This window comes from Gobius niger (genome assembly GCF_951799975.1).
Source record: "Gobius niger genome assembly, chromosome: 22".
Classification (NCBI taxonomy): Eukaryota; Metazoa; Chordata; class Actinopteri; order Gobiiformes; family Gobiidae; genus Gobius; species Gobius niger.
In genome coordinates this window covers 172,179-200,038 of record NC_136873.1, presented here as the reverse complement: position 1 = coordinate 200,038, position 27,860 = coordinate 172,179, and the positions used below count along the sequence as shown (strand labels likewise).

General features: G+C 41.3%; 1 protein-coding gene across 1 annotated transcript; it reads right to left on the bottom strand.

Annotated features, from left to right (window-relative positions):
* Positions 1-3,088: 3,088 nt before the first annotated feature.
* LOC306981337 (uncharacterized protein) lies at positions 3,089-27,633 on the bottom strand (the record flags this gene model as incomplete). The annotated part of the gene is made up of 17 exons (XM_079580918.1): positions 3,089-3,844; positions 7,346-7,460; positions 9,547-9,741; positions 12,518-14,372; positions 14,459-14,499; positions 15,323-15,430; positions 15,525-15,662; positions 15,831-15,935; positions 18,390-18,629; positions 18,830-19,006; positions 19,690-19,908; positions 20,012-20,158; positions 20,736-20,954; positions 23,573-23,848; positions 24,290-24,439; positions 26,616-26,939; positions 27,589-27,633. The coding sequence occupies 17 exons, from the start codon at positions 27,631-27,633 to the stop codon at positions 3,240-3,242; spliced, it is 4,959 nt and encodes a 1,652-aa protein (XP_079437044.1). The 3' UTR covers positions 3,089-3,239.
* Positions 27,634-27,860: the final 227 nt, after the last annotated feature.

The following is a 27,860-nucleotide window of genomic DNA, read 5'->3' as shown; positions in this document are numbered from 1 at the left end:
AATTAAATATCCTCCAACCAAATTGTGAAGAGAGAGAAAACAAGATGGCACTTGTGACTGAAAATGATCAACAGTGAAAGACATGTCCGCTACTTTTGTAAAAATGTAACTTCTTGCCTTACACCACTGTAGACTCTCACACTTCTGCTCTAGTTCTGTAGGTGCCAAACTCACATTTCTCTTCATTTTTTTCTGTCAGTTCCAGAATGTTTCAACTCAAGGGGATCCTGTTCCTTTCTGCTCTTTACGTGCCTGAACCTGCAGAAGTTGTACTTATAGTTTGTTAGTTGTTTTCTTATTCTAATTATTGAGGTGGACTGAAGGGTGTACAATAAAAAAAAAAAAAGTTGTGAAATAGCCAGGATTAACCGATTCAAAGGTGCCAGATTTTGCGTTTGGAACGGGTTCTGTCGCTGGAGCCTCGTTATACTGAGATGTACTTTTTACCTTGTTGTCGACCTGCTTTAGTGTGTATTAGGCGCCTCTGAAGGCTGAGCACTATTCATATTTTCGCTTTAGAGTACTGTAGACAGGAGCTGATGCGTCTCAGTAGTGGGCAGTGTAGATGTGTTGGGAAAGGGATGGGTACATGACATAGTACATGACAGAGGTGGCAGCCAAAGTATTTCACTTTACTTTGAAAGGATTTTTAAGTACAAAGTAGTGGCCCAAATGTTTACTGAACTTAAGTTTGAGTGAATAAAAACTGAGTCATTTTCAAGAGCAAACATGAATCTCTGGTCACTTATACTGCATTTATTTACACACAGTGGAAACCAAGTAAAAGTAATGATATTTCAATTATTTATAATCAAATAATAAGTAAAAAGTACTGCAAAAAGCTACTCCAAGGTACAGCTAGTTACAAAAGTTACAAAGTGTATAACTTGAGTAAATACGACGGAGTACTGCCTGCCTCTGGCCAAAAATATTAGTATTACACAAAGTCAACTTACTATTAACTTACTATTAACTTACTACCTGTCCAGTTATGTAACTGCCCCACACAAAACAGTCCCAAAGACTATGATTCTCCTGCTGCACAGGTCTATAGGAGGAACCATTTTAGCTCTGACGCAATGGAGTTTCAGCCAAGCAGCAAGTCAGACGTCCATATTCATCAGTTTTTATTTACTTTTAGTGATGTATTTTGAAGATGACGATAGAATTGACCATCAAGGCCAAGATTTCAAGAGTCCACAGGCGAAAAATGGGGACCTTGAACATTTGAATTGCATGAGACCAATTTAGAAAATTCTGCAAATAGACAAATTAATGAAATGTATGGTTTTCAACACATTTACCAACAACATAATGCGTTGAAAGTACCACTCATTTAATTAAAAATGTGACCAATGCTGTTCCTCCACGTTCTACACTGCTCCCATGCTTTGAATGCTTTTCTACGCTGTAATGCTAATGATACACGAGTGAAATCTATGTACGCTACTGACTGCAGACTGAAAGGAGCTTTATCTATACTCTGTGTGATGGTCTTGTCCTGATGGCTTTGGGGTTTTCCGGGGGGTATGTTTGCTCACTATGGTATAAATGTCAGAACAGTTGAATGACAATGTAAAGAAGAAACACAGACTACAAATAATAAAAAAAAGGAAAAAAAAATTAACCACATTCTTTGAGTCCATCATCATTTATCGCACTGTCTGGTTGAACTAAGAGCATAACCATTAGTATGTGAAATGAGATAATAAACATATGTGGTGAGTTACAAAAACACAGCAGCAAGTTCAATTCCATGCTTTTTAATGCAAACAAATGCTAAAAAATTTGCCTTATTTAAGATTTGCAAACATTCCATCAAACCGGAATGAAGGGGAACTTTTGAGCAAAAGGTGATACAATTTTAGCCAGAACAGTTGTGTTTTGGACCAACATTGTTGCATTTTTTTTTTTTTACTGAACCTGATCCTGGGGTAAAGTAACCACAGCAGATTCAAACAGATAAAAAAGTTTACAACCAGATTCAATTGAGCAAATGTAGGTTTATTTTGTACTCATGGCTCAAAATGGTTGAGATATTTCCCTTCAACTCTTCCATCCGGTCATGAATCGACTGTTACATATAAAATCTGTGAAAGCTTGTATTACAGATTTAGGTAATTTTAATAAAATGTTCATTCAAAGCTAGAAGTGTAAATCTACATAAGTCAAAAGAAATAAAGAGGCATTTACCATTCTTTTTTTTAATCACTTTTCTTTAGTAGTTTATGGCATGGCACTTGGTAGGACCACTTACATAATACTTACTTTTCTTGATCCGCCCAGCATCAAATGAATGAACTGTCCTCTCAACCGACTTCACCCTGACAAGATCTTGATCATAGGTGAACACCATTCCATTCCGGCTCGTTGGTAACACTGTTTCGGGCTTTTTTCCTTCTCCATTTAGCATTAGAAGTATAGGAGTTTCTGCCTCATTTTGGACAAAACAGCTAATTGTAGATCATATGCAGACACATGATTAATATCCCTTTTAATTGTTCTTGAAAATACTTTAGTCTCTTTTTCCTCTTGATTCAAAGCACAAATGATTTTATATTCTAAACAATTCCAAGCTTGTGAGACAAATAAAGCCCCATGAATGGCTGAGTTTGGCCTTGAAGCCCTAATTTAAACACCCCATGACCCAGACAAAAGCATTGTTTTCTATTAATAAACACACTGAAACTGTATTTCATTTTCTTTATTAAAAGTAATGAATGACTTACAGCCACTGCGAAACAAGACAATTTGGAAAAGCGCCAAATCCGGTTATAAATTTACCTTAATTGACTTCCAAACATAAATCATTAATGAATAAAAAAATAAAAACAGTGAATAAAGTGAATTGTTTGCTATCAGTTAATTACCACATTAGCTAAAAGTGACAAAAGTAGCAACGGCACAATCCAAAGATGTTCTGCTTTAACGCATGGTTCTGTCCGGACAAGAGGAAGCTACATACGTATCCTTAAGCATCAATGAGCCTTAATGTGCTAGAATGGACTGGCTGCAGGTGAACTGTCTGATCTTTACACAGCGCTGAGAACAACTTCATAACATCATTTTACATAAACTGAATCTTAATCTTGCTAATATTAGTTCAAAATGATAATGATCTGAGCTTCTTTCACACACCGCCTTATATTCTACTATAAGCAAGACCCTAGACTGACTCAGAGCAGCTCAGAACATCTCCAGCAACTTCATTCTAGCATCTCGATAAAGAACAGAAAAGCCTACTGGTTCTTGTTCACTTCCTGTTCCCACTTCTCGAGGAGGTCCTGCAGGTTGAGGTTGAACACGTCGATGCCTTTGGGACTCAGGTGAACGCCGTCAGATCGGTACAGCCCCGTGTTCGCGCCACACCGGATGTTATCATGTGCGAGCGACACGCCGCCGAGCTCTATGAGCACACTGTGGATACGCCGGTTCACCGTGGTGCGCACCAGGTCCACCTCGTGGCTGTCATTCGAGTGTCTCCAAGCGCGACGCGGTAATATGTGGGACCAGACCAGGAGGCAGCGCGGAAAGATGCTCCTGACTGAAGCTAAATCTCTGCGCACGGCGGTTAGGAGGTCGGTGGGACTGTCATTCAGGTCATTGCCCCCGAGGTGAATGATGAGCATGTCCGGATTGGGCCACAGGACCTTGAGCTGGTGCAGCTGTGGGAGCAGCTGGGACCAGGTCATCCCCTGGGTGCCCCTCCACCAGAGGTTGACACGGCTGGGGTCCATGCCCAGCTGCATACCCACTTCTGGAGACTTAGCCCGGGACTCAGCCCAGTAAATCAGTGAGTGCCCGACAATCCACACGTTCCTCTGCTCCACATTCCCAGGTTTAGCTGAATGAACACACAGAAGAAACAAAAGGTAAACAAATGCACTATATTCACACACTGCACATTCATACAGAAACATGTCCAATATTACAGTCATTTTAGTATTGAATACTATCCAAATGTACATTTACAAATCATTTGATACTATGGTGATATCCGCTATAACCTGTGCACTCACCAAACTCACCAAACTGTGCTCAAGTTAAACAAGTATGGCAAAAAAACCTGCTTTAGTATTAGCTTTACATCAAATAGATCCTTAAGTGCAGATGCTAAAATCATGAGACACATTAGAGAAAACATACCCTCTGTCAGGACCAGCACTTAGTTTTCAACAGCGGCACGACAGGCGACGCGACGCAACAGTTTGATTCGACCATTCTCGACAAATAAAGGCAATGTCTAAACGATCCGAGCGTCTCGTTACAAACGTATTGACATACTCGACAAACGAGCACTAACTAAACTAGCTTATTACAGGTTCGTGTGTGAAAATAGCCTAACTGAAACACAGCGGCTTCTCCGTTAATACAATGACGTCAGTCACAGTATTTCAGTTATTACCTTTTCACAAAGCTACACTGCTATCGATCTCTCGTTTTCAATCCGTTAAAGGCGGAAGCAGAATAGAAATGATTAACTGCAGCCCAAAAGGGTTTCTAGCTTTCCCAAACCCCCAGTTCTTCAAGTTAAATAACTGTGCACGCGTGTAGTGTGTGGCCGGGTTAGCAATGGGGGAAAACACTGACATTGCTTTACTCTTCCAAGAAAGTACCACAGCCTTAAGTTGGAGCAGATAAGCAAACAAACATTTTACAGGATTTTTAACATCACCTACCTTTTCCAGCAACTGGACTTTTTTTTTACATTTCACAAAGTACAAACATTTAGGCCAAACAATAAGAAATCGGCTCTTTTTAGATTACTTAAGAACACACCTGAACCTTTCAATGTTAAAAATGTATTCAATATTCTGATACAATACTAGTAAATGTACAGTTTATATAAGCCGAAAGTAAGACTCAATCCAAACAATAACAAAAAGCAACTGCACTGCACAAATACAACTATCAGTGACAGTTTAGCCCTTTCCTTCTGCATGGGCTGCTAAATAAAGCTGAGCTCATCACAGGTAAGGCTGCTGGAGGAAATGCTCTGAACTAACCTGCAGAATAAGTCCACTTCAAAGTTTCTGGATATGTGAGCGCAGAGCGATAAAATCAGGAACATCGTGTTTAAAACCAAACTGACAGTTGCTCCAAAAAGTATTTCCTGTAAACCTTATAAATGATAACTCTGATTATAACAACGGCAAATACACAATAGTATACATAGTATAATAAACTATAATGAGAATCCTGCTTTAGCTTTATGTGTGGTTTCAGCTTCACTTTTTAATTGGGGTTGCCCAAAGATGTCATAATAGACCCCCCTCCCCCCCGTAAGGTGACCAGATGCCCTGAGAAATACAGGACAGTCCCAAAATCCAAGCATTTGTTCTGAATTCTGTCCCAAAAATGTGTCCGTCCCCCCCCCCCCCCCATCTCTCCTTCTGCCTACGATGTCCAGATGAAGCACTGACACGGCGTCACAAGCGCCCATTGGATGATGTCATGTCTGAATCTCACATCTGATCACCCACGGGTGCCATTGCAATACAGCATTTAATCACATGACGCCAGATACACGGCAGCAATTTGATCGTTAGCAAGATGGTGGGGCTGGACGGCCAAGCTACTCACACATTTAATTTAGGTAATTCATGTATTAAGTTTGTATTAGCATGACTTTACAATGAATGACTTTGATTAACTAGCTGTACTAAGGCAAAATCCTATCGGGAGAACTAAAACAAGGTGAAAATGAAAAGAGTTACGAGTGAGATGCACTTCTTTTCCTGCTGTGACGAGATTGATGATTTTGCTTTTTCTGACTGAATGAGATTTGTGAAGCACAGACGGGCACAAGAGAAAAGCTCTCATGAGCTTGAGGTGTTATTATAACAGCAGCAAATCATTTCAAACCCAACACTGAAGCTAGCTACAGTAACGGCTGTCTATTTGCAGAGGTTTAAACATAGAGACAGTAGATACTAGCTTGGTTTAATGTAAGCAACTGCATTACAATGTGAATGTAATGAGGCATCTTAGATGAAGAGAAAGCACAGCTAACTGTCTGGTTTCTTCACCCTTTTAACTGAACAATATTCTGTGACTACTGTCTAGACTCAGTCAGTACAGCTGCTATTCTAAACTCAACAGTTTAGTAGCTCGTGCATGCACAGCATTTGTAGCGTTGCAACATGGACATTCTAAGCAGGATCTGAAGGATAAAGTTCTGGCTAAAGCTGCTAAACACTCATGTACCTGGACTACACATGTTCAACATTTTATTCCTACCTAAAGTAGGACTGGGTACTGAATGTTCTGAAGCAGGGCTCTAGACTAACATGATGCACAAATACACATTTAGATGCAGTAACATTGAGAATAAGTAGGTAGTTTACTCAAGACATTGCTGTAAAAAGCCTTGAATGATGAAAACACATTCGAAGCAACAGGACATGCTTTGAATTCTAGTTGACTCGCACAAGTGTGGCCATGTAAAAATGTAAGTCGCGAACTTAAAAATATAACTCATAAAAATATTCACCAAGATGATGCAAGATGGTACTTTTAGGCGTTGCAGTGTTTTTCGTGCTACACTGCAAAGCCTGGGCCTTACTCCAACCTGTCAAACCCTGTGACCCTGTGCTAACTGGCCTTCATTTATACTCAACTAAAACAAGACAACTAATCTTCAACACAGAAATAATATCAAGTAGACCTACAATTATTTGAGGTTAGAGGAATCTAGCATGAAAGGATTTAGAAAACATATCAATACCCAGCCCTACAAACACACTTGTGTAGAATAAAAAAGTTAAAGATTTACTGTGATGGAGAGATTCAACCGGCCTCTTGTGATCTTTACTCAACCAAATGTGTCGCTGAGACTTGCATTTTGTAAGCAGCGATTGAGAAAAGACAAAAAAAGAAAGAAACCTGGCTAACTTTTTACATAATTAGTCTGCCGAAAATACTGTACACTAGAAATGATCAACCCCAGATTCAGGTTTTAAGCAAATGAAGGTTAAAAAACAATGGTCGTTTTTCATCACAACACAAAGCAGTCCTAAACCCTAGCTACTGCTTTCTCAGTTAACGCTGACTGAACTTTCCTACCAAACTTAAAACTAATAGTAACATTTTACTCAAGTTTCAGGCTTACACCGAACCTAACAATATACAGTATGATATTACACCTGACTATATATAAACCTGGCTATATATGATGTTAAACCTGACTATATATAAACCTGACTATATATGATGTTGAACCTGACTATATATGAGCGAGCTTAGAGAATCAGAAGAGGAGTCCTTACAGAGCTGTGAGTCCTCGAGGGCCTGTGAAACAGAGAGTGCGTTAGACTAGAATGAAGTAAACATGAGTGCTTTATACCTGGGACCACCACAGAGCCATCTTTGTTTCTGTTTTCCGGCGCTTTTCGAGCCTCCATGAACTTAATCTTCTCCAACTCCCTCTTCTCCAGGATCCGCTGATTATACAGATCCAACTGGAGAAACACCACACATTTTTTAAATTACACAAAAAACAATATTATTTAACCCCTACAACAATACTTTAACACATCTTTATCATTTCCACTTTGTTGGTTAGAAATGACAGTATTGGTCTAGAACAGCTAACACAAACATACTCAGTAGCTTCACTTCCTCACTATAACATCATGAATAACAAAAGCAAGTCTAGAATTGTAAACATGACATTGTAGATAGTCTGACCTACAACCAACATTTTAGGGGATTTTTGCAAAGTTGCTTCATAGCAGTCTTTGTGTTAAGTGTTGTTATTGATTTAGTCATTTCCATTAAAAAAAAGCTCATTATTCCATGGCAGGTGGTGAGTTACTGGTGGACAGTCACTAGCATAATGTTAAAAACATCACATCAGGAGCAAAGAACTCACCGGACTAATTAAAACTTCTAATAGCACCAAGACTATGAACGAGCCTGCTCAAAAGATAATCGGTCTTTTGTATAAATACTTTTTAGTTGTTTAATTTTTGTGGTGAAACTAGCCACTAGCCCGAGTTAAAAAGTTAAGTCAAAGTCAAAAAACACAGACGTTTCCTGTAGTCAAGAATTTCCATCCAACGTAATGTTTTTAACACATAGCAAGTGACTTCGGATCAGTATCTCACTGTCAGTCATGTTTTCTTCTATTCATTGATTTGAGCAAGTCATCGCTAATCCTTCATTGGAAAAAAGCGAGAGAGGAAAGACCAGGGCGTCCGGGATCGCACTCGTAACGTCAGTCACGTGTCATTGGCATGAACACAGCTTATTACCCCATTGAGGTTTCTTACCAACTAGTGGAGAGTTCCTCGTCTGAACTGTTTTACACCATGCTGAACCGAAGAAGTTCAGAAGCCACTGTAGTGATGGGCAAAGACTGGAGCTCAGGAGCTTGTTTATCTCTACCAGAAGCAGTGTGCCAATTGCTTGTTTCACCAACAGCTTGTCACGTAAAAACAGCTTCACTCTGCGAGTCGTGGTTCAGTGCCTCAAAGCGCTTCATTGTCTCAGAGTTTAACTGGCTCAGATGGTTTCAGTGGGATGAACTGAAGCTCCGATTCTTTTGGGAGACTTTTGGGAAGTGTCACACGGCTTCACTCGCCCATCACTATTGTCATCTGTTGTTGGTATTTTAAGGGTTAGGGTCACATTCACACCTGAGACTGTTTGGGGAACAAAATTACAACATTGTTTCATTTTTCCAACCTTTTTTGTCTATCGGACAATTGTTTTAGATGGAGAACACCTCTGCACGCCTGTGGTGGGGCTGTATCAAAACGCTCCACAGATGTGATGAAAAACTCACAATGGAGAAATTCACTCGTTACATTCGACACTCAAGAAAAACACTCAGATTGGTCGACTAAACTCCACTTCCTTTTCCGTCTTGTGTTTACAAAATGTAGTGTTATCACATTGAGGCCGTGTTGGCACTTTTTCATACCTGGCAGACACACACAGTAGCTGACGAGGCAGCGGACCACGGAGGTATTTCCCTTCACGAGACAAGTGCGAAGGCGACGTGCTTGGTGTAGAGACGTCGTAAACTACATACAACCACCGTCCAAGGAAACAGACGTGGATCTAATCAGGGCTCGACACGGTTCTGCTCTCTGGGCTCGACACTGTTCTGCTCTCTGGCCCCTGTTGCAGCTCATTTCAGAGGTTTCTACACATGCGCTCTTTTACATTTAAATAGAATTTGTATAGAAAATAGAAGAGCTCTCTTCTGTCGTAGCGCTACTCATTTGCCGCTCTCTGGCTGAGGTGCATTCACAAATCAAATGATCCGATTCAGGGTTAACTTAACTGGACCGAGGGTTCTCTTCTTTGGCCTGGATCAGAGTCCGTTAGCGCATTCACGTACTATCCGACCAAACAGGCTTGGATTCAAAACTCTTCTACTGAATCAATATTCATTCATTCGTTGTTGACAAAGCTTCATGGCTGCGAGACTACCACGTACAGATGACAGCTTAAGAACATTTGTATATGATTAAAACAAACAAACGAACAAAAACTAGTATTGAAAGACTTGGGCCTCCTCATCAGCCTTCCACCCACCTTCTCCTTCTGCATGTTCTTGATGTCTTCCTCGCTCTGGATGGAGGAGCTCTGGGGGCTGGACTCGGTGGGTAAATTGAACTGCACAGATTTGGCTGGCTTGGCGGGCGGCTGAGCCAAGGTCCGCACCGTCTCGATGACCTGCAGGCAGCGGGCCACAGTGGTGGAGATGGCTGGGTCGCTGGAGGTCGGTGCCTGAGGGTGGTAGTGGTGGGTTGTAGTAACTCAGAGACTGATGTACCATTTACTTGGGGAACATTGTCAAACTTATTTAATAAAAATATGAACCTGTAGAGCTTTGCAACCACATTTACAATATGGAAAATCAAACTCAATGTCTGCTCTGGAAAGACATGTGATATTTGAAACCACAACAAAGCCGGCTTTCGTTTATAAAACATTTATATACCTAAATATTGAGCCTTTTACTGCTTTGAAATGTCCTCACAGTTTTACAGGCTTCTATTTGATCTATGTGGTTCTTCTTTGATTATAAGGTCATTCCGTGACTTCCGACACATGACACATGATTCGGATTTCCCAAATCAATTCGATTCCATTCGATTCTCTTCACAAGGGCATTTGGATTAACAGGCTGCTAAAAATGGCATTTTTTGAATTTCAGAATCTTTTTACCAAAATGTCAAGGGCTCAACAAAAGAAGTGTGTTAAGTGATCGTCTTCATATTCTAGATTTTATTTGATCTTATTTATTTACGTGGATATAACATTGCTGCAGTAGAAGCAGGATGTCTGTCTCATGAAGGGCCCTTGAGTTACAACTTCACAGAGATGGGTCCAACTTGGAAAATCTCAAAAATGGCCCCAGGATTTGACCACGTAATCCACTACGGAGGTGCTTCAAATGTTTTTTATAGATAGACGGCAAATCAGTCAGTCTTTAGCCAGAAATGCTTTTTCTAGCTCAAATGACTGCATGGGTAAAAGATATTTTGAATGCTTATAATGATTTATTTTTTTAAAGGAGGGTCAGAAATAGTGCATTTATAACCATATATCTACTGTTAAAATAAAAAAGACCAGGTTTATAACAATGAAAAAATATTTATATGTACATATTTATGAAAATACATGCGCGCTAGCTTCATTATACTATCTAAGAGGAATATCAATACTTGAGATTACACATTTTTTAACAGTTTAGTTTTTTTTCTCTTCCTTCTGTAGCCTGTACTGTCTTTTTTCCCTCTGGCCCCCAGAAAACAATCTCATGTTTCATGAAGTTTACAAATCCTTTTCTTCATCATTTCTTTGGATTATGTTGTACCAGTGAGCATCACAAACAGCATGTTTTCCAGGCTGGTACTGATCATGGTCAGCGTCAGCTTCTGCTTGAGGAAGTGCATGCACACTAGTACTCTCCAAGTACTCTCCAAGTACTCTCCAAGTACTCTCCAAGTACTCTCCAAGTACTCTCCAAGCCAAAGGAAAGGTGATTCTGTTGAATATTGTCCTTGGTGAGATATGAGTAATGTACTCCTTCGATATTTGCACTTGCCCATTTGTCCCAATAGGACATGCCTGGAACACCTCCCGCAAAAATGTGTAATCTCAATAAATATGTATGCATTGAATATTCCTCTTAGATAGTATAGTGAAGCTAGCGTAAACACAAACAAACACAAGTGTATACACATGCTAAACTGTGTACAGAAATGTGCATTTTTCTGTCATTATAATCCTAGTCTTTTTTTTTATTTTAACAATAGATATATGGTTATAAATGCACAATTTCTGAACCTCATTTTTTGCAAAAAAAACAAGCATTCAAAATATTTTTAACCATGCAAGTCATTTGAGCTACATAAAAAAAAATGTTGGCTACAGACTGACTGAAATACCTTCTGTCTGGGGACAATAAGTAAGTGACTACGTAGTCAAATCCTGCATAGACCAGAGGGCCAAATATGAGACTTTCCAAGTAGGGCCCATCTCTGAGTAGTTATAACTCAAAGACTCTTTATCAGATGGACATCCTGCTTCGACTGCAGCAGTGTTCTATCCCTATAGAATATGAAGATGATCACTTAATACACTACTTTTGTAGATTCCCTGACATTTTGGGAAATTTTTAGCAGCCTGTAAATCCAAACGTTTTACAATCAAGCACACTTTTGATGATTGTTCCTGCAAACCCGATAGCTGAGCTACAGCACTTTAAAAGTACACACAAATGCTAAAAGGTGGGGTAAAGGTTTGAGTTTGTATATATCTTAGGGGGGATGGTAGGGTGTGCCAGGCGTATCGCTTTAAATGCTGTAATTTAGCACCTGTGATACCTTTCAATATGAAAAGTGTGTTAGAAATAAAGTTAGATTTGATTTGAAAAGGTGGTTACAACACATGGTGTATAAATTGTTTAAAATATATATATATATATATATATATATATATATATATATATATATATATATATATATATATATATTTGGAGTTAGAGCAAATAACATTGCGTAGGTGTTTGAAACAAAACAAAAAAAGCATCTGAGAGGGTGACCTGGGAAGATCCTGAGAACTTGGTTGATTTGGGATGGAATGACCCTATAGTTTCTTCTGGCTTGATCACATCACATATACATAAAGTAGGGCAGCAAAATGAGATGCAACAGTTCTGAATGTTTTCAAAACTTAAAAAAATAAATACAAAAATACAAAATCAGAACCACAAGGCTAAAATGGAAACAGGAAAACTGTGCCTCGAACTGAGATCCGTTTGTCAGATGGTGATGTCAGAAGTGATTTTGCGATATTATATATTGTAGCTTCATGTGATATTAGAATTGCATCAAATATTGCAACGACAAATCAATTATAATTTGGCGATATCGTGTGCAGCCCGACACCAAACTGGATGTGACTTTAAAGCAGAAGGTGAAATTAAAAAACAGATGAAGTTGGTTTCTGTTGTTGTGATCTGCCCTGAAGAACTGCTTGTTATGTTTTTACATACCTTTCCAGCTGCTTGAGCAATGAGTGTACTGAGGAGAGGGGGTTGACCTGGGAGCCGCCTGGGAGGGGGCCCAGGCGGCGGCCCCGGCGGGGTGTGGGATGAAGCACGTTTGGGTGGGGGTCCTGGGGGTGGTCCCGGGGGAGTTTTAGAGGCACTGTCCATAGGCAGGCCCTGGTTGTTGCGTGGTAGCATTGAAGGAGGAATCTGGACTTCCCAGCTGTCCGGGACTGGAGGCCGCTGGTACTGTGCAGGTGGGGGACCCGGGGGTGGTTTGGGAGGTGGAGTGCCCCCACCGATGGAGCGACTGGTCAGACTCTGCATTTGCTGAGCTTTCTTCAGGGCCTCCAACTCCTGTTGGTCCAGGAAGCTCTCGTATTCATTGACAGGCTTTTGGGCGAGTGGTTCTAGACTTGCAGATCGAGCCGGTGATGGGGAGTGAAGACGGTCAACAGAGCCGGTTCTGCTGCCGGAGCCTTCTCGCTGGATGTCCCGCTCCAAAGAGGCTGACTTAGGGGTAGTTATTCCAGCTTGGTTTCTGAGTTTGGCCATGTCATCAGTGGTGAATTTTAGCCCAATGGTTTGTAGAAGACTCTGAATCTTGTCGTATGGCTCGGCCTTCTTTACCTCTTCAGGTGGTTTTGGACTGGGTGGTTTGGGGCTTGGTGGTCTGAGGATTTTTGGTTGAAAAGTAGTGCTGGTGGGTTGTTCTTGGGGTAAGCCGACGATCCGAGAGAAGCCGCTCGTGCCCTCTTGCAGCGCTCGTTCATGTGGAAGCAGATCATCTTTGGGGGGGCTCCTGGGTCTCTCTGGAGCAGCCTTCTTCTTGTTAAGCATGTCAAGGAAACGATCTAAGGGGGGCTTTTCAACTGGAGGCGACTGTTCCTTTGGGGGAGACTCTTCTGGAGATGGGGGTCTAAACGGAGGCCCTGATGATGTAGGATTGTATTGAGGTGGGTTATCTCGTTCCATGGACGGAGCGCGGTAAGGATCGTCAGCATAAGTCCGGGGCGGTGAGTATTTGGGATCCTGGTAGCGTGGTGGCGGTTGGTCGTAAACATCGTAGCGGTCAGTGTATGGTTGGGAAGGCCCAGCGTAGGGAGGCTCAGGGTGTGGTCTGGTTTCATATTCATAAGGACGGCGGTCGTAGTATGGATCCCGATACCTCTCAGCATAAGGATCTGCATAGGGCCTCTCTCTGTATGGGTCGTAGTCCCGTTTGTAGTATGGGTCATCGTAAGGTCTTGGTGGAGGGTATTCAGGATGCGCGGGTTTGAACTCTTTCATAGGCACAGCGATTCTGCCGTGGTTGTAGTCGATGCAGGTCCTCTGTCCAGGCTCCATGACTCTGGGCTCCACCATGGCCTTCTTGTACGCAATCATTTCATTGAGCTCCTCCAGTTCACGCTTTTTTCGAGCTAATTCATCATCCACACGATTCGGTCTGGGACTGAACTCCCGCAGCCGTTTCTCCTGCTCCCTGCGTCTGTCGTCCTCCCTCCGCCGGACTTCTTGCTTGTACTTGTCCTCCTCGCGGTTGTGAGTGCTCCGTTTGGGGCGCTCTTTGCTTCTCTCTCTGCTGCGGCTCCGGCTGCGACTCTTGCTGGAGCTGGAGCTTCTGGAGCGTTTCCTGGACCTGTCCCTACTCCTGCTCCGCGAGTGCTTTTTTGGTGGCGGCTCCTGGCTGGGCCGCTTTCGGTCTTTGCAGAGTCTGATCACTCGCCCGTACCGATCTCTTTCCAGACTCTTGGAACGTGACCTGGAGCGACGCCGGTGGCTATCTTTACGGCTCTTACTGTCCTGTGCTCTTAAGTTCTTTACTACAGCTTTGAGCTTTTCTGATTCAGCCTTTTGCCTCCTAAAAAAAACACAAAAGACAAACTATGAACAAAGTCTGAGGTGGATTATGAGGCAATCAAGCTAAGAATACACTTATGAACTTACTCTTCTTTTGATGGCATCGCCAGTTTGATGGTCATGGTTTGCTAAAATAGAAAATCAAAGTTGAAAAATTGCACGGCCATTTTAACATTGATACGTTAGCGGAGAGAGAGTTGGGCGATAAGAGTTATTACAATGTGTATAAAACAGAAAATACCTGCCAATTAGATTTCACCATGTTAATCAATAGGAGCAGGAAAAAAACAAAAAGTATATGCAAAAGCCAGCAACGTAAAACACATTAAAAAAAGGCGCAATTTCAAAACAATGCTTCTCAGTTCCCCTGAGGCCTAGAAAGTTGTGGGAGAGCTCATTTTAAAGCTCTCTGACTGAGCTCCAATGCAAAACAGTCTGTCGCTTTCGGTTCAGGATATATAAGTTGATATTTGAGTATTTTACAATTTTTACAAAAATCCAGCAAAAAAGTGACAAAAATCCAGCAAAAAAGTGACAAAAAAGTGACAAAATTCCATCAAAAAGTGACAAAAATAGTGACAAAAATCCATCAAAAAAAGACAAAAATCCATCAAAAAAGTGACAAAAAAGTGACAAAAATCCAGCAGAAAAAAGATTTAAAAAGATTAAAGATTAAAAAAAATTAAAAATCTGAAAAAAAAATGTGAAAAAAATGTGAAGAAAAAATGTAAAAAAAAAATTGAAACAAAACAATTATAATCGATTTTTTGCGATTATGCTAATTTTGTAATCGTTTACTGTTGTAATCGAAATCGTAATCGAATTCTGATTAATTGCACAGCCCTAATACGGGTATAATTTGGGAATGATAAAAAACATGAAAAAGCGGACATCATATCACCCATCTCTAGCTCCAGCTGACAAACAACTGAATCGTTCATTGAGCCTAACCTTGCTCTTGCCAGCATTGACTCCGGCCAGTTTCTTCCCAGGTAGAAACATGCTTTCGGTGAAACGTTTAATCCGGATTGCCTGATGTTCCCCTTCAAATGTTTCATGCTAGAAAGAGAACATGTGCAGTATTTACCATTTCATCTTCAGAAGCCAGACTTGAGGAAATGAATGCTGGGTTTGAACAGGACAGAAACCTTACCGGGACAATGCTGAACTCCACCTTCTCATTGAGCTCCAGTCTCTTCTTCTCGATGACCTCAGACATGTGGAAGTAAAGCTGTGGGTTTCGGCTGCATTTAATCAACCCGTATTCGTCAAAGAACTCGATGACAATGCCCTGGGTCGAACACATCAACATCACATCAGATTTCTACGGCTTCATTGATATCATGATAGATTTCTTCTTAGTTAATTATTTTTCCGAAATCGCACACTGGCACAAAATGTAATTTGCAAATAGTACAGATACTTGCGTTTAAAGAGCAAAGAGTAAAACGCAACTTACATTATGTCGCTCCTCTGTGGACTCTTCAAATGAGTCACTGAGGATCTCGACGTAGGTGGCTCGTTCCTTCTTGGTTTCTCGGTGTGTTGCTATGTTAAAGCGAACCTTGGCAAAAACACAAACATTGCAATAAACAAATAACCTTGATACAATAAACAATATATATTGTTATTAGGGCCAACATTTGGGTATGTTCAATCAGTGTTTCCCACAGATTTCAAGGAGACTTTGGTGGGAGAGAGCATCCCACTAGGGGTCCGGGATTTTTTTTAATTTAGATTTGTTTTTTTTTGGCTATTATGCTTCTGTTAAAAGAATAATTTCTGGTTAATTTACATAGGGTAGAGCTTTTTTTTAAATATAATGTTATGGATCAGTTTTCTTTCAGGGGGGGGCAGGCCCTTGATTCTTCTCTCAGCTCCGCCCCTGCAGCACTCAGACTCTGACCCTCAGCCTGAGGCTGCAGAGAGAAAACACTGAGCAACAGCTCTCACCTCGTGTAGGGAAAGAGCGAGAGAGAGCGAGGGGAGAGAACTAAAGTTTATACAGGGCTCCTGCATTTAATTTCACTGCAATCCAAAAAAATACAAAAAATCATGCAAAGGTCTGGAGCATAATAAAATAAATTAATATGCTTTGACAACAACGGAACAATTGATTATAGTTTTGTTTTTACTCTAAAATTACATTTTGGGTTTCTAAATAACAGAATATGTGCTACACAATGTGCCAATGCAGTGCTGTGTTTCTCCTCTTTGCTCAGCTCAACAATGAGCCGTGTTTAGTCCAAGTTGAATCCAAGTTGAATCCTGGTTTTGTCCTGGTTTTGTCCTGGTTTGGTCCTGGTTTTGTCCTGGTTTGGTCCTGGTTTTGTCCTGGTTTAGTGCAGGTCTTGCTCCTGCTCTTTTTTTAAAAACGATGAGAAACAGTCACACTGTTTGCGCGTAACGATCGCGCGTGCCTATTTAATTAGATAATTAGCGTCTTCTCAGTTTTAAATCTTTAGCCATATTTCAATCATTCTGCAAACGTTTCTAAAAGTTTAAACCGTGTTACGGAGCTCAGAGGCTGCAGTTTCTCTTTCTGTTCAGCTGGGTTAGCGCGTAGCATGAGGGGGAGAGAGAGGGGGAGACTGCAGGACTGAGGGAGTCACGTCGGGTCCAAAGTTTGGATCCAAGTTTCGGGTTTGGACAGGTTGGCGTGTGGGTCCGGATCCAGACCGAAGTCCGCCATTTCGTGACCTATGGTTTAGTTCATTATAGCTACAGCTGCATTAGCAGCGCAGTAAAGAGGTTTACAATGCAAATTAGCCATGTGGTCTAGCCAAAACAAAACTAAGCTAACCTTCATTTTTTGTGAAATAGTTGAATGGCTTGGTCTAGGTATGAAAACCTTCGATATTTCATGAAAGATTAAGTGTAATCAACAAACTGATAAGAGATTTGTGGCTGATTCAGACACACTCGGGTTTGTGCAGATAAAGTCATGTGGACCCCCTCCTCCCCTGACCTCAACCCTATTGAGAATCTTTGGAGCATCAACAAGCAAAACATCTATGAGGGAGGGAGGCAGTTTTCATCCAAACAGCAGCTCTTTGAGGTTATTCTGACATCCTGCAAAGAAATCCAAGCAGAAACTGTCCACAAACTCACAAGTTTAATGGATTTAAGAATTTTGAAGCTGCTATCACACAAGGGCTCCTATGGTAAAATATAACTTCACCTGTTACGATTTTTTTGATTGAAATAGCTTTTGATTTCAGTAAATATGACCTCCTAACGCTGCAAATAAATGGCCATTTTCAGTTAATTACAAGCTTTAAAATGTAAAAAACTTAAAAATGATTTTGCAACTCATCAATTCAATACTTTATTTATTTAAAAAACAATGTTATCACTGGGAGGATTTTTCAACCACATTTAAATGGAACCGCCACCTTAACGTGGTGGAGGGTTTGAGAGCCCGAATGATTCTGGAGCTCTGTTGTCGGGGCTTCGTGCCCCTGGTAGGGTCTCCCAGGGCAGACAGGTCCTAGGTGACGGGTCAGACAAAGAGCGGTTCAGAAGCTCCTTATGAGAGACCAACAGGTCCTTCTGTGGACCCACCACCTGCAGGAGGAGCCATGAGGGGCTGGTGCAGTGTGACATGGGCAGCTCCAACAACTGCCCCCACGACCCGGAAACGGACAAGTGGAAGAAGATGGATGGATGGATTTAAATGAGCCTCTAACAGTTAAAGACTTGAAAATTATACTGACTCTGTTTTCAGTTGACATCAGAGAAAAATGTCATTTACATAATAATTTGGAACGCAGTGTAAAATGAGTTTCCTAGGCCTAAGGGGAGCGGAGAAACCCCTTGGTCACCACTTTGTTCACCTATTTTACATACTGGCTGTTCAATTGGACATTATATTTGTTTTTGATTGTTTTTGTTTTGTTTGGTTTATGTTTCACTGACTGAACTGCTCTAGTTGGTAAATCTGTAATATAGGTACAACAACCTGCTGTTGGGCTACACAAAAAACATTTTATTTTGAAATAACACTTAAAGAGATTACCTTGTCTCCAAACAACATGGTGGCCCGTGTGAGTAGGTCTTTACGACGGAAGTATAGTTTCTTCTGTTCTCCCTCCACAGTCATCACCAGCAGCCCAGAGTCCGGGTCCAGTTTCACATCCTCTTTCTTTCCCTCAGTCTCCTTTTTGATTTCCTCCTCTGTTTTCACGCCATCTTTTGTCTCCTCTTTGACAGGGGCCCCCAGAGGCTCCTCTTCTTCTTTCTCCACCTTGATTTTTACCTGTAGAATGCACATCACATTTTCTTCAAATAGAATTTTCACTTTATCTCAGACTTCTTGGTAAAATAGTTGATGCTGGAGCTGCTGCAAGCTGTAGCTCTTAACAGTAAAAAAAAAAAAGTATTAAAGAGGGGGTACTATAAAATGGTAAGAGTTTCTGTATAGTAACTGCTAGGAGTTTATAAAGGTTAAAGTTTCACCTCGGGGAGCTGCAATGTTCCATTTTGCCCTGGCTCTGTCTCAGGATCCTCTGGTTCCTTCTTGATCTCCTTTGGAAGGTGTTTGCCGATGGCTTTTAGAACAGTACCATCGAAGCGGTCTTTACTGAGGTCCTCGTCGGGGTCAGTTCCACGGGTCATGAAGCCAAACGGAGTCAACTTCAAGAACGACAAGAGAAGTGTAAGCAACGGTATGAACATTTATTTCACTAGAGATTGATTGATTAAAGATGAAAATAATCAAGGGTGAAGCTGCGCAATATTAGGTGATACAATGCACATATTCAAGGAAGCTTTAACTCTCTTTAACTTGTTTTTTTGGCTTGAGTTAAAATTAGGCAGAACAACTTTAACTGTTGGAGTAATATTTGACCAGTAGTTAGAGCAAAGAAAGTCGATTTTTCATAATATAAACCCCTTACCCGCCACTTAAACCAAGTGCATTTTCTGCATTTCTCCAGTTCAGCTTTACCAAAATCTAAAAGCCTCTTGAATGGAGAATTTACAGCCTACAGTATAGGCCAGTGTAAGTTCTCATTTGAAAGCTAAGATCTACAAAACTGATCTTTTTCCTTTCATTTTTGCCGCGTTGTCGTCACTTTTTTGAAGTTCTTTTTCATTGCATTTCTGCCACTTTTTTGTGGCTTTTTATTACGTTTTCTTCACAATTTTGTCCCTTTTTCATCTAGCTATTTTGATGCGTTTTTCAAGAAGCATTTATATTTGGGTTATGCCAAAACTGGGGAAAATGCACTTGGTTCGGGTGGAGGTTCGACGTTAACAGGAGAAATAAGTCTTTCTTGTAAAGAGTGATGGGCTTTGACCAGAGTAATGTTTTGTACCTTGTCTCGAGCTGCAGCCAGCGCCGCAGACACCTCTTCCTTTTTCTTCCTCTCGGCTTCTAAGCGACTCTCCTCTTCTTCCCGCCTCTTTTTCGCCAGTGCTTCCATCTTAACCCTGCGCTGCTCCTCTTGCTCTTCACGCCGCTTCTGCTCTTGCAAGAGCTGCTCCGAAATTCGACAAGTTCTGCGCAGACGAACAGCGCGTTTCTTCGACTTTACCTGTGAATATTATTACTTTATGAGGGATTTCACAACCAGAATCAGAGAACGGGAGGCAGATAGAGTCATATTCTTCAATGAGATTATACAGAATGTCCCTGACCTGTGCCAATGTAAACTCCATCTCTTTGTTGAGGTCACTGGAGCTGAACTCTGTGTCGCTGAAGTTCTCTCTCTTATCAAAGGGGATTTCTCCATGTTCCTCGGACTTTAGAACACCCTCTATTGCGCTCAGTTTTATGAGGACACCCTAAAACACACAATTAAAACACAACGATCAAAAGGCAGCCAATGACAACATGGGCTTATTATCATATAGGGCTGCAACTAACGATTATTTTGGTAATCGATTAATCGACCGATTATTTTTACGATTAATCGATTAATCGCTTGGCTGAAAGGTGCAGGGAAATTGTATTTTTTTCAATTTTTTTATTACATAAAGCTAAAGTGGCGCCGCTTGAGGACATGTGGATGGACTAAACTTAAAGTAAACATTCGTAGGAGGCTCTTTATGCTAATTCTGCTTTGATTGGACGAGGCAAAGACAGATATTTATGAAATTTACGATGTACAAAACACTGCAGACCCGAACTTTAAAAAACAAAGTAGATTTTCATCCAAAATTCATAATTGTCATGTCTTTTTTGCTCAATTTTAGTCCGTGTTCACTGGAAAACGATTAATCGATTACTGGAATAGTTGACAACTATTTTAGTAATCGATTAGTTGTCGATTAATCGATTAGTTGTTTCAGCCCTATTATCATACAATCCAACATCTGTACAGCCACATCATGAACCCCTGGATGAGGAGAGTGTCAATACCATCTCTCTCTTCTCCCCGGTGTAATTGAAGGTGAATGGGATTTTGGGCTTGATGTTAGCAGCTCTTTTCTTCTTCGTCATTTTGTCGATGAGCAGGTTGATCAGCACTTGGTCGTTTTTCAGCAGGGTCACTCCTGTGTCTCGGTGGTCAAACGTTACATTCGTCCTCGCTGGACCAATGTTTGCATGAATCTGGCCAGGATATCCAGGCAGAGTAGCCTGCAAAACAGAGCACACAAGTAAATATAATATCAACCAATCTTTGTGAAATAAGATCTCTATAAGGCCAAATTCAATCATTTCTGTTTCTGTCTGTGAACTATAGAAGGCTACATATTCTAATCTGACTTTTTGTTCTTTTAGTCATGTTATGTTGTTTTTCCCTCATGAAATGGACTTAAGTGTGCTAATGGTGTTTATTTCCATGGAAACGTGAACAAGAAATGCAAACACTGTCCTATTTATTGCAAAGCACTGTTGCTTTCGGCCCTTGTGGCGCGCAGCCGCTGGTACAGTATTTCTGTTGGCGGGGCACCAGTTGAGAGGAGACTGAAGGCAGCCTGCCAGGCTTCCTCCAGGTGTTACGATTTCCCCTATCTCCAAAAACATGGTGGACAGGTTGGCCCACAATGGTGGCGCGGCTCAGTCGGAGCGGCTGACTCAGCAGCTAATGGAGTTGTTATACGGCTTTTTTCTCCGCTTTTTATATTGTTTAAGCTAATGTTAGTCTATGGCAAATATTTGCTAGCCCCCGCTAACATGACAGACTGTGTGCCAAACTACTCCTGGTATTATTACTCTTACAATATAGTTCCCCCTTTTATCTGCTTAGAAAATCCACATTGTTTAATTTTGTGTAATTATACTTTGTAGTGGAACACTTCACGTAACCATATTTAAATAGGGAAAACGTGGAAGAGCTTGGTAGCTTCTATCTTGACCTGTTTTGGAGCTATAGAGGAGAGAGGGAGAGGCTAAATGCTAACGCCGTCTGCGCTGTGTTTACGTGACTGAAGATCAGACAGGTCCTAAAGAACTCGTCACAGCTCAGGTAAGAACATATCTCAGTATGTAAAAACACTGGCCTGTTCCTTTAAACACCCCATACATGAACACCAGGAACTCACGGTCCACCACAAAATCTTAGTGAATATTAGTGCTGTCCAACAATTGAAACATTTAATCGTGATTCATCTCATGAATGTCATAGTTAACTAGCGATTAATCGCACATTAATCACACATTTGTATCTATTCCAGATGTCGCTAGAATCATGATTTTAATACTCCTATCGGGTTCCTCAACTATACAGAAAACTTGAGGGGGTGCAGGTCAGTTTATAGAGTGCTCTTATTTCATTTTATTTTTCCTTACATTGTTGTCTTGCAATAAAGTGCATTCTTATCCATACGTGTGATGAACATAATGCAGCAGCACGAAGAAAGGCTAAAATAATGAAGCGACAGCTTCTTAGTAACCTGAGAGCAGCAGGTTGATAGCCTGCTCCCCTAGCAGTGTTTCCCCAGCCCTACCATTATTTTCGGCACTTCGGAAATACGTAAATCCAAGCCAAATTAAAGGCAGCAGTTGTGGTTTTAGGTGAAAACATTAGCATTTTTTATTCACTTAAGAGAGCTCTGCTGGGGTTTTGTTTTATTAAATTAAAGCCTATGTATCATATAGAAATTCAAATTATAAATTGTTGGAATAAATAACACTTCTAAAAACACTTATTTTCCCTGGCAGCGTGCACGGACCACGTGCGTGTGGACAGAGAGGGTAAAGGATTAATGCATAATGTAACATTTCAGGTTCTGTACACCAGAAGATACTGTCTTCTATTTGAATTATATTAAAAAAGGATACAAATATTATTACATTTAGATACAGATTTTAAAGTTTTACTGACTTAAAAAAATATAGCCTAAACTGCAGAATATGCCACCTTATACCATACAAAATAAAACGGCATCAGTTTTTTCTTTTGGCTACACTAGGCTACTAAAAGCTTCCAAATGGTTTGGCATATTGAATAGTTGCAAGTCTCTTTGGACAGGTTCGGTTTAGTAAACTTGCCAACGTTAACACCTCTGATAAGCAGAAACCACGTCAGAACTGCTCAAGACCACATGGTCCACATGAAGAGGTCAGCCCTCTCCTCGCTGACCGCAATCACAGTACGAGGAGCGCGCACGGAGCCACAGGCACCTGCTCGGTCCATTCAGCTGTACAGTAATGATTGCTATCCCTTAGCTTTGTAGGTTAGCTTGTAGATGCTCTCACGTTTCACGCAGCTACAATCGCAAAACTTAGATTAGTTTGGTGTTCTGTCTCATAAGGTCTCATCCCCTCAGTGGTCTGTCTGTTAGAGCAGGGTTAGCGAGTAGACAGACAGCGCTGCCCAGGTGAAGTGAGCGAGCGCGGGCAGCGGGGCTCACTCAGCCTGGAGCTGGAGGCTCCTATGGCTGCAGCCACGGGGAAATGGCATATTTGGCATAACAGCACCAGTGAACTTTTATAAGCCTCAGCTAGAGAGTAGTTTATTTACACCTTACACGCCGTTAAAATTGATTTGTGTTAATAACGCAATATTTTGGACAGCACTAGAAAATATATGATTTTTGGAAAGGATCCAAAGAATGAGGACAGGAAGTACTGGTGCCCGTAACGTAAGGTTAGCAAAACTAACGTAGCAACACACAATAGCTCTGCCATCTTTGTTTGTTCGTCTCATCTGTAAAGCGTCTTTGTGTCCCCAAAAAGCGCTATCTAAGACTTATGTATGTTATTAACATCGAGCCACTTTTGACATGGAGTGCGGTGTTGCGTTCACTGACCGAGGGCTCAATGATGGGCTGGCTCACGACGCCTTCATACAGCTCTGGGTCCAGGTCGAAGTTGGACAGAGGGACGTCTGCCCTGAGCTGCAGCGGCTTGTCGCTCAAATCTGGAAACTCGTTTATCGTCTCTTCTTCTGACTCTTCTTCTGACTCTTCCTCCTCCTCCTCCTCCTCCTCCTCCTCTTCCTGTTTTTCAGAGCTCATTGAACGCAGAGTGAAGAGGAGAGGCTCTTTGACTCGCTGGATCCGGATGGCGCGCTTGCCCGCTATGAGCTGCAGAAAGAATATTACAAATAAACAAGTAAATTGAGGCACCAAGAACTACGCAGCAAATGTAAAGTCAAGTAATAAATCAACAAACTGCATAAGAGACACAAACCATTTCAAAATAAAAAGCAAAGGCTTCAATAATTTGGTGTTTCACAAACCTTTGTAAAAGGTACCTTTGTATTTCTGGCGGTACCTGGGCCAGTTTAGATACTCAGGGTCACATGTAATCATTGTGTGGTATCTCCATGCGGTCCTATGTATGAAACCAGCTAACCCTATTGTTTAGAGCTCTACAAACATGTTCTGAAATGCAAGTGATCCTTGTTGAGTAACTCATATTTCAGTCTCCTGCCAGATGTCAACGTGCAATTCAAACAGGTGTTGTGTAACATCTTAGTTTTAGTTATAGTCACTCTAGACATGTCTAGTATTAGGGTAACAAACCTCAATGACTGTGAACTCCACTTCTTCATTTATGTCTTCTTCTGTGAATTCCACATCACTGAAGTTTTCTTTTATGTCAAATGGAAGCTCTCCGTGAGCCTCGGATTTTATCACTCCTTCAGTTGCACTTTTGAAACTTAAGACGACACCCTGGAGAAAAAACAAAATACAATACTTCTTTAAGTTTCACCACCAGCAATACATTGGAGTTACAAAGAGTTCTCATCCCTACATTCTGTAGATCAGGGGTGTCCAAGGGCCACATACTACCAGAAATTATACAAACAACTGGGCTGCATTTATAACCTCTATTGTATTAAAGTTAGCAAAATCAATAGAATGTGCTATGTTTCCCACAGATTTCAAGGGGACTGTGGTGAGAGAGAGCACCCCTGGACCACCCCCCATCCCCCCATATTTAGATGAGTTTTCCTGTATTCTGGTGCATTTCACGCAATAAATAAGAACTATTTTTGGCTATTATGCTGCTGTGAAAAGAATAATTTCTGGTGCCTTTCAGGGGGCGCAGGCCCTTGATTCTTGTCTCAGCTCCGCCCCTGCAGCACTCAGATACAAACTCTGAACCTCAGCCTGATGCTGCAGAGAGAAAACACTGACCAACAGCTCTCACCTCGTGTAGGGAAAGAGCGAGAGAGCGAGGGGAGAGAACTAAAGTTTAGAACAGGGGTCCTGGATTTAATTTCACTGCAATCCAAAAAAGTAAACAATAATAATTATCATGCAAAGGTCTGGAACAAGATTTACAGTAATAATAATGAATGTGCTTTGACAATGCAACAATTCATCAGAATATGTTAGTCCAGGTCCTGCTCGCTGCTCTTTTGTTTTAAACTATCGAGAAGCAACGATCGCGCGTGCATATTTAACTGGATAATTAGCTAACTAGTTTTAAATCTTGAGCGAGCCGTATTTCATTCTGCAGCCGTTTCTAAAAGTTTACAACGTGTAAAGGAGCTCAGAGGCTGCAGTTTCTCTTTCTGTTCAGCTGGGTTCGAGTACCGTGAGGGGGAGAGAGAGGGAGCGAGGGGGAGACGGGGTAGATGCAGCTGCAGTCCTGAGGAAGTCACGTCGGGTCCAAAGTTTGGATCCAAGTTTTGGGTTCGGACAGGTTGGCGTGTGGGTCCGGATCCAGACCCGAGGCCCGCTATTTCATGACCTCTGGTTTAGTTCATTATAGCTACAGCTGCATTAGTGGCGCAGTAAAGAGGTTTACTATGCATATTAACCATGTGGTCTTTTTGTTTATAAGCCAAAAACAGAACTCCGCGAAGCTGCCTTCATTTTTTGTTATAATAATTTTTATAGAGTGAGACATTGTTCACTGCTCCTTATCTGTCCTGTTAAACCTGCGCCTCTGCTGCAGATGTTGTTGGGTGAGACAGAGAAAGAGACGGGAGATCGGGACTGTGGCTGATAAAAATAGACTATGGCGGGCCACAAACTACTGCAGTAGTGGGAAACCCTGATGATTTTAGTTAGAAAACAGCCTTCATCACAGCTTTCTATTAATTGATTTTCATGTATTTCATATATATTCAATTAAAACAAACAAAAAAATGTTTCATTATTTTTAGAATTTGCAGGGGCCGTAGTTTGGACACCCTTGCTGTAGATGAATACTTTAAATGTCATTCAATACAGTTTTAATTGTCTTTCCTTACATTGTGAGAGCTAAGAGTTGAGTGCCCCTCACCCCTCCATCGACCCGTCTCATCCGCAAAGCTCCCTGTGGGGTGTATATTTTCTTAAACCTTGATCTGATCACTGTAGATCATTTGAAATATAATTGTATTGCTTAATAAAATCTAGCTGATTTATGTCACCTACAACACCCGCCTCCCCCGCTGGCTGAACGGCAGGTTGAAATTCAACCGATGTAACACTGAGATCAGACCCAGAAGTACATATATATATTATAACTGACCGGAGTTTACGGGTGGTTAAGCCCAGGCTAGTTTTAGCTGCCCCGTGTGTGGAAAGCAAAGCGGAAACTTCTCACTTAACAAGCACATGTACATGCACAGTAAATGTAAAATTGAACAACACAAACCTCCTCTCCCTTCCTAAAACTAATCTGCGGAAAATGGGAGAGAAACTGTGATCACAACCTCCCGTCACAACCATAAACCCTTGAGTCTTATAAGAATGTGCACCAGATTGCAATTTTTCCTCACAAAAATTGTGAAGTATATTTTTGGGGTAGGGGGGAAAAAATGTAATCAATTGTCGATATTTCTGTGAAAAAACATGGAGTTTACTTTTACCCCATCGCCAAGCAACACTTTAAAGCTAAACCAGAACTTGCCTTTTCTCTGGTCTCTCCCGTGTGGCTGAAGGTGTCCGGGATCATGGGCCGGATGTTGGTGGCTCTGCGTTTGTTGGTGACGATGTCTGTGAGGAGGTTCATGAGGATGCGGTCGTCCTTCAGCAGGGTGACGTTGGTGTCGTTCTTCTCGTAAATGACATTGGTCAGAAGCTGGCAGATGGTCACGTTGACTTGCCCTGGGTACTGCCGCTGCCCCGGCTCTGGCTCTTTGATGGGCTGGCTCACCACCGCCTCCAGGATCTCTGGGTCAACGTTCTCTGTCCCACCCGGGGCCACTTTGATGTCAGTTGCTATTTGCTTGTTCTGCAACAATAAAGGTTTGGTAAAAAAAACAAATACATTTAACTAGTGGCTTTTCTACGGTTGTGGGTATTCCAACAATTGCGACTTTGATATTAGCAAAAACTACCATAAGGGGCTCAAAGACCATGACAATATGTACAAAACAATAAGTCAAACTGAACAAGGGCAGCACATTTTACAATAATCAAATTAACATTACTCTTGCAAGGGTTACAATACAATAAACAACCTTTGTAAACAACATAAACATCTTCTTGGGGGCTTCTGTACAAATCCTGCTAACCCTGCAGTGTTGAATGTTCGCTTCATAACCTGGATATTTTTATATAGTAAGTCGCTGTGACCCAACCTATGGCCGGGCCTCCACTAGTCTCAGCGAGTTATTGTCCACCCTAGTCCCTGGCGATCTAGACCCGCATCCAAACTTTTTTTGGGGTTTTGTCACTCATAGTTAGTGGTTGTGCAAAGCCATTCATGGTCAAACAATAAAGTAATAATAAGAACAAAAAAGGGCATAAAACTAGCGCTTTGAAAGATTCCCAATGCTTAGATAAACTCAATGAAATAACCTCTGAGGCAAGTGCTGTTGTGATATTGGGCAATACAAAAACAATTTGATTGAAATGGATGAAAAAGGGAGGAGACTTACATTTTCATTAACAGCTGTGAAGTGGACTCGAACTCCTGTGATCATGGCTTTAGGATTACCAAAAAAGGAAGTAAAGGTGAAGGTGAACTTCTCCTTGTCATCTCTGTCAATGTGCCCAAAGGATGGCTTAAATTTAAAAAGCACAGACACACATGCAAAAACAATTAGAAAACAGTCTTAAAATGTTCTTATTGAGAGCAATGCCATGTTCTAAAACCATGATTCTTACCCCAATGAAGGAAATTGTTCCAATGGACCGGCCTGGTAGAGCT